General features: G+C 48.1%; 1 protein-coding gene across 1 annotated transcript in view; it reads right to left on the bottom strand.

Moving 5' to 3' along the window:
• Positions 1-4,448: 4,448 nt before the first annotated feature.
• Positions 4,449-7,845, bottom strand: part of EMWEY_00019000 (hypothetical protein, conserved) — a gene marked incomplete at both ends in the record, with an annotated part of 6,292 nt that continues 2,895 nt past the window's right edge. The window contains 3 exons of the mRNA XM_013477688.1: positions 4,449-4,897; positions 5,303-6,895; positions 7,128-7,296. Of these exons, the coding sequence (XP_013333142.1) occupies positions 4,449-4,897; positions 5,303-6,895; positions 7,128-7,296 (2,211 nt within the window). The remainder of the gene's footprint in view (positions 4,898-5,302; positions 6,896-7,127; positions 7,297-7,845) is intronic.

Genomic DNA, 7,845 nt, shown 5'->3' with positions numbered 1-7,845 from the left:
AAAAAAAAAAAAAAAAAAAAAAAAAAAAAAAAAAAAAAAAAAAAAAAAAAAAAAAAAAAAAAAAAAAAAAAAAAAAAAAAAAAATAATAAATGTCTTGTTAGAGGAGACAGGGGCATGGGGTGTCTCTTATAGACAATTAGGGAATACAGATATATATATATCTGAGGTAGGTATAGGTACTATGTTTATAGGTAATAATAATAATATTATACATAATAATAATAATAATAATAATAATAATAATAATAAATATATAAATAATAATAATAATAATAATAATAATAATATTAATAATAAGGGGAAAAAGGAAGAAAAAAAAGAAGAAAATAAAAAAAAAGAATTAATTAATTATAATTGTCCTTTTTCTTTACTCTCTTATGCTGTTGATTATTGGGGTGTTAATTTTATTGATACTTCTCCCCTTTTTCCTCTCCCTATCTCCCCTACTAATTATGGTAAGGCAGAGGAGATAATAGGGAAATGGATTGCTGCTAGGAGCAGCAGCAGCAGCAGCAGCAGCAGCAGCAGCAAGAGCAGCAACAGCAGCAGCAGCAGCAGCAATTGGTGCTGCTGCAGCAGAATCAATAGCAGCAACGGGAGAGACAAACTCATCATTGCTGCCACCGTCGCACCAAATGTCTATAAAGCTATTAGGCAGCAGCAGGGGTAAGACTCTCCTGCTGCTGCTGCTGCTGCTGTTGCTGCTGCTGTTGTTGCTGCTGTTGTTGCTGTTGTTGCTGTTGCTTATGTGGCTGTTGCTGCTGCTGTTGATATATATACATCTATTGTTGCTGCTTCTTCTGCAACAGCTGCTGCATGGTTTGTTGCTGTCCCTGTCTGCTGTATGATGTGTGCTGCTGCTGCTGCTGCTGCTGCTGCTGCTGCAGGGAACTAAGCAGCATAAACAGCAGCAGCATGCGTATAACTTGTGAGGATATACTTGCTGCAGCAGAGGACAGCATGCGTCGTCTGCAGGTGTCTTATGTAGATCTGCTGCAGCTGCAGTGGCCATTAAGATATACACCCCAACAGGAGACAGGAGACAGTCATGAAATACTCTTTGATATACCTGTAACCCTAAACCCTAAACCCTAAACCCTAAACCCTAAACCCTAATCTTAGAGGATATAGTGGCTAATAGATAGAGAGAATTTGTTTGTTTTTCTCCTTTTCTTTCTTTTTTATTAATTATTTTGTCTCCTCTTATCCCTTTTTCCTCTATTATAAACAAACACCCGTTTATTTGCTGCTGCTGCTGCTGTTGCTACTGCTGTTGCTGTTGCTGCTGTCTCCTTTCTTGCATGCATGCAGACAGCAAAGGCAAGAGAATTACCTGATGGAGACGAAGGGTTTGATGTATTTCTTGATGCTGTTGAGGTTCTTCTTGCTGAGGGAAAGGTAAACACCCCACACACGATCCCACACGATCCCACACGATCCCAGCGATCCCACGATACCACCCCACACACGATCCCACACGATCCCACACGATCCCACACGATCCCACACGATCCCAACGCAAAGCAGACTCGCCGATCCCCTCAGCAGCAATTCGATTAGCAGCAGCAACACCACCACGCCTACCGCAGCAGCACCACCACCCCGACTACAGCAGCAGCAACAGCAGGAGCAGCAGGAGCATGTATTATATATCTTGTGTCTCCCTGTCTCTCTGTGTCTACTCCTCCTCCTCCTCCTCCTCCTCCTCTCCCTCTGTCTGTCTCCTTTTTCTTTCTTAGATTCGTGCTTGGGGTTTATGTAACGAGACAGTGTATGGGTTATTACGTTACTGTGAATTAGCAAAAAGAAGAAGAATTCCTTTTCCTTCTTCTTGCCAATTAAATTATAATTTATTATTAAGAAATAATTTAGAAAAACAATTCGTTGAAGCTGTTAGACCACAAAATACAGGTCAATAATAATTAAACCCTAAACCCTAAACCCTAAACCCTAAACCCTAAACCCTAAACCCTAAACCCTTGATCGTAAACCCTAAACTTTTGAGAGGAAACTCTAAACCCTTGACCGTAAACTGGGAACAACTCTGGATAGTAAACCCTAAACCCTAGAATAGAAGGGAGGTAGCTAAACCCTCGTATAAGGAACAAGACCACATAAACCCTAAACCCTAAACCCTAATTTTTTTTTCTTTTTTTTTTTTTTTTATTCAGGTGTATCTATAATTGCATATGGTGCATTAGCTGGCGGTTTATTAACAGGAAAATATTTAGAATGGTTAGAGTACCCAACAGCAGGAAGATTAATTCAATTCCCTACTTATATGAAAAAACTTAAGTAGGCTCCTGCTGCTGCTGCTGCTGCTGCTGCTGCTGTTGCTGTTGCTGTTGCTGTTGCTGTTGCTGCTCATGTTGCTGATGGTGCGGCTGATGTTGTTTCTGTTTCTATTGTTAGTTGCTGGTACTGATATTCTTATATTCTTGCTATTGCTGCTGCTGCTGCTGCTGTTGCTGCTGCTGCTGTTGCTGCTGCTGCTGTTGCTGCTGCTGCTGCTGCTGCTGCTGCTGCTGCACCATCGACCGTAGTGACCTTCTTTCGATAGGAAAGTACAATAATATATTATTGATTATATTTATTAATTATATTAATTATATTTATTAATTATATTAATTATATTTATTAATTATATTTATTATTATTAATTAAATATAATATATTAATTAAATATATAATATTGTAAAGAGTCTAAACAAAGCTGAAAAAAATGGGCAGCAAAAACGAGTCGCTGCACCTGGGCCTAGATACAGCAGCAGCTGCTGTTCTTGCTGCTGCTGTTGCTGTTCCTGCTGCTGCTGCATGCAGCAGGAAAGGCTTAGTTGACAGTGCCAGCGAATATTGACTCTATTGCAGCAGCAGCAGCAGCAGCACACGTCGCTGCTGCTCCTGCTGCTGACTATCCTGTATCTCCTGCTGCTAATTTTCAAAAACAGGAGTAGCTGCAGCTACTGCTGCTGTTGCTGCTGCTGCTGCTGCAGCAGCAGCAGCAACAGGTTGCTGCAGCAGACGGAATGCCTTAGTATGCAGGCAGTCCCTCAACGCTGTTAGTCTAACAAGCGAACATGCAGCAGCACCTAGCGGTGCTGGTGCTGCTGCTTCTGCAACAGCTGTTGCTGCTGCTGTTGCTGCTGCTGTTGCAGCTGCTGCATTTGCTGCTGCTGCTGCTGCTGATTATAGTAACCGGCGCAGCACCTCCAAGGCATTCTCCGCAGCAGAAAAGAAGACCGAAGCCTGCAGCAACAAGACACATACAATAAAAAAAATAAAAAAATAAATAAAATAAATAAATAAATAAATAAATAAATAATAAATAAATAAATAAATAAATAAATAAATAAATAAATGAATAAAATAAAAAACGGCAAATGCCCCAACAGCCGAAACTGAATCAGTCAGTTTGTTGGTGTTGCTGCTGCTGTTACTGCTGTGTTACTGCTGCTACTGCTGCTGCTGCTGCTGCTGCTACTGCTGCTGCTGCTGTTGCTGCTGCACTATAAAGGGTTGAATTGTTAAGGTTTGCTTACCACTACAGAATTGGATCCCTCAGCAGCATACCGATCAGCCGCTACCCTGCAGCACAACACATGCAGCAGCAGCAGCAGCAGCAGCAGATCAATGACTGCACCTGATGTTGCTGCATCAGTAGCAGCAACTGAAAAGGAGAGGCAACAAGAGAACTGCAGCAGGAATACAGCAGCAGCAGCAGCAGCAGTGCAGCAGCAGCAGCAAGTGCTGACCTTTTCAGGCTCTCAATAGCAGCAATAGCCCTAGGAATTCCCAGAAGTCGACGAGTTGCTGCTTCCTGCAGCAGCAGCAGCAGCAGCAACAGCAGCAGCAGCAGAAGTTGCAGCAGCAGCAGCAACAGATGTTGCAGCAGCAGCTGTATATGCGAAGCGCGTGTAAGAAGGAGGAGGAGGAGGAGGAGGAGTACGAGCAAGACAGTAGTATTCATGCTGTTTGCTGCCTAGGGTTTAGGGTTTAGGGTTTAGGGTTTACGTACTTTAAGCAGCAGCAAAGAGTAGACAGGAAAAGAAGGAGAAAGAGCAGCAACAGCAAATAAATGACGAGAAGCATCCAGCAGCAAAGGGCTCACCAACAAACCCTAATAACACAGCAGCAGCAGCAGCAGCAACAGCAGCAGCAGCACATGCAGCAGCAACAAATGCAGCAACAGCAGCAACAAGAAGTACACACTTCTACCTAGCCAGGCACCTAGGCAGACAGCTAGCTAGCTACTTGGGTGTCTGGCTAGCTAGCTATCTAGCTAGCTACGCAGATACCCGCCTTGCTGGTTACATAAGTGTGTCGGCAGTTGGCTAGCTAGCTAACTAGTTGGCTGTCCATCTAGCTAGCTAGTTAGCTAGTTAGCTCCCCATCTAGCTAGCTGGGTGGCTAGCTGGCTAGCTAGCTAGCTAGCTAGCTAGCTAGCTAGCTAGCTAGCTAATAGACTTACGGGTACGAATGCGAGTCTAACAGTTTCTCTTTTCTCAAAGAGTTGCAAAAATCCAATTTCTACTTCCTCTACACCTACAAGACTGCTGCTGCTGCTGCTGCTGCTGCTGCTGGTGCTGCTGCCGCTGCTCTTCTCCCCCTCCTGCCGCTGCTGCTGTTGCTGTTGTTGTTGCTGCTGCTGCGCGCTTGCCTCTGAAGGTGCTGGCGACGTAGCCGCATCGGTTGCAGCCCCAGGAACAGCAGCACTAGCAGCAGTAGGTGCTGCTGCTGCTGCTGCTGCTGCTGCTGCTGCTGCAGTAGCTGCTGCAGTAGCTGCTTGTCTTTGTTTTCTTTTTAATGAGGATACAATAAGAGCATCATTAACAATTGCTGTTTTTAGCATTTGGTGCTGCAGTAGACGTCTATGCATAGGGGTACCACACTTCGTACCTGGCAGACACAGCAGCAGCTGCAGCAGCAGCAGCAGCAGCAGCAACAGCAACAGCAGCAACAGCAGCACAAGCATAGAAAGCAGGCAATAGGATAACATGAAGAAAAGAACATCAGCAGATAATGCAGCAGCAGCAGCAGCAGCAGCAGCTGCTGCTGCTGCTGCTGCTGCTGCTGTGTAATAACTAAGGTCGATAATTTATTTACAAGGGTTTAAGAGGGTTTAGGGTTTAGGTATTTTTTAAGGGTTTAGGGTTTAGGGTTTAGGGTTTACGAGTTTGCATAGTAGCAGCTCAGTGTTTGCTGCTAGCAGCAACCTGCAGCAAACATCTTCGTTATTAATAGACAAGAGAGCAACACGTAATTTAGTACAAAACATAGCGCATGCAGCAAGAGAGGTAGCACCTCCTCCTTTTGCTGCTGCTGCTGCTGCTCCTCCTCCTCCTGCTGCTCCTGTTGCAGGGGTGTGCGGATCGGGTAAGGGTGTATCAGCAGGAGTACCAATAGACATAAGAGCAGGGGAGGCAGCACCCCTATGTACATCTATTGCATCTGCTGCTGCTGCTGCTGCTGCTGCTGTTGTTGCTGCTGCTGCTGTTGGTCGAGCTGCTGGTGGTGGTGTTGCAACAGCAGCAGCAGCTGCTGCTGCAGCTGCTGCATTTAATGCATGCGTACACCTCGTCAGCAGCTGCAGCACCTGCTGCATGCATCCCTTAGGAGGCACAGCTTGCTGCTGCAGTTGTTCTTGCTGCTTGAGTATAGCCTTAGCGAGTGCAGCAATACGTTGCTGCTGCAGTTGTTGCTGCTGCTGCATTTGTTGCTGCGTCTGTTGTTGCTGCTGCTGCTGCAGTAGCATCTGCTGCTGCTGCTGCTGCTGCTGCGGCTCTGTTGCAAAGAAGGTAGTAAGACTAGCCAATAAGCCAAACCATGCATAGCCAGCAAAGGGAGGTAAATAGGCAGAAAGAAAGGAAGAAGGGCAGCAAATAGATAGAAGAGAAGCTTCGTAACCTATTAATACTCCTCCTCCTCCTCTTGCTGCTGCTGCTGCAGCTGCAGCTGCTGATGTTGCTGCTGCTGATGCTGGAGATGCTGTTGCGGTTCCAACGGATGGTGATACGCTGGGGTTGCCGTCCGACGGCTCCTGCTGCTGCTGCTGCTGCTGTTGCTGCTGCTGCTGCAGCTGCTGCTGCCGCAGACACTCAAGGGCTATAGACACTACTCGTGTATGGCCAGCAGCAGAAGCACCATCTAGCACGTGCTGCAGCACACGAGATAGAGGGATAGCTAACTGGCGCCTCTGGTGCTGCTGCTGCTGCTGCTGCTGCTGCTGTTGCTGCTGCTGCTGTTGCTGTTGCTGCTGCTGCAGCAAGTCACCAACACTGCCACTACGAGGTCTACCCAATGGAGGCAACTCGCTGCTAGATAGAGACCTCTTAGACCGCAGATAGCCGCTCATGCTGCTGCTGCTGCTGTGGCTGCTGCTGCCGCTGCTGTGGCTGCTTCTGCCTGAGCCAGGAGCAGCAGCACTTCCTGCTGCTGCTTCTGGGTGAGCAGCACTCCTCTGCGAGCGGACAGGTGGGAAGCCAACGCATGCACCAGCTGCTGCTGCTGCTTGTGCTGCTGCTGCTGCTGCTGGGTGCCGCACAGGCGTATAGGCAACGGAAGTTTCTTGCTCGCTGCTGTCATCAAAGATGCTGCCCTTAAACTCTCGAGCCCCTGCTGCTGCTGCTGCTGCTGTTGCTCCAACGCCTGCTGCTGCTGCTGCTGCTGATGGGCCTTCATGTGCTGCCGCGTGCTGCATGCTGAATGACTCAGAAACATATCTGCTGCTGCTGCTGCTGCTGCTGCTCGCAACCTCAGCATGACTGGGCCGCAAACCAGACAGCTGCTGCTGCTGCTGCTGCTGCAGTCCCGTCTGAGCGCCTGCAGCAAGTGCAGCAGCAGTTGGCTGCGATTCAAGCAAAAACTTCATTAGCCCAACATATGGCGCAGATAGACCTGCAGAACAGCAACAGCAACAGCAGCAGCAGCAACAGCAGCAAAAGAAATGGATTCAGCAAAGAGTATAACAACGATGTGATGCAGCAGCAGCGGCAGCAACAGCAGCAGCTGGAGAGCCACAGGTGGTTGTGCGTCAGCAGAAGCACCTGGTGCAGCAGCAGGCCGCCTCATCTGCTGCTGCAGCGGCAAGTACAGCAACAGCAGCAGCAGCAGCAGCAGCAGGGCTTACCAAGCAGCGTAAGGCCTAAGAAGTGGCGAACTGCTGCATCATCATCTAATGGGCTAAAGGAGTTGTGCTGCTGCTGCTGCAGCAGCTTGCTGCTGAGACACCGCGTCAAGGACCGCAGCACGGGAGGCGCCAGCAGCAGCAAAGATATATCCAGTAAATCCCCGCTTGACTGAGGAAACAACAGCAGCAGCAGCAGCAACAGCAGCAGCAAGCGTTGCAGCAGCAGCAGCAGCAGCAACGTGTGTTGTACGAGAAACAGCAAGCATTGCAGCAGAAGGACCAAAAGCAGCAGCAGAAACAGCAGCAGGACCAAGAGCAGCAGCAGGCACTTGCCGCTGCATCCTGGCATCAGCAACAGGCAAGCAGCAACAGCAGTAGCAACAGCAACAACAACAGCAGCAGCAGCAGCAGCAAGTATTACCTTAACCCTGCAGCCACGGAGTTCGTCCCTTGCTTCCCTCGCTAGCAGCAGCTGCTGCATCTGTGGTGAGTCTTCATCTTCTATTCCCACTCTGCAGCAGCAGCAGCAGCAGCAGCAGCAGCAGCAGCAGCAGCAGCAACAGCAGCAACATGACAAGCCACTCCACCTTACAAGCAGCAGCAACAGCAGCAGCAAAAACAGCAGCACCAGCAGCAGCAGTAGCACCACCACCACCAGCAACACAACCAGCACCAGCAGCACCAGCACCAGCAGCAGGAGCAGCAGCAGCAGCAGGAG

Source organism: Eimeria maxima, genomic scaffold (genome assembly GCF_000499605.1).
Source record: "Eimeria maxima Weybridge genomic scaffold, Emw_scaff165, whole genome shotgun sequence".
Taxonomy (NCBI): Eukaryota; Apicomplexa; class Conoidasida; order Eucoccidiorida; family Eimeriidae; genus Eimeria; species Eimeria maxima.
The sequence above is the reverse complement of the archived record's forward strand: the minus strand, read 5'-3'. Positions and strand labels throughout refer to the sequence as shown.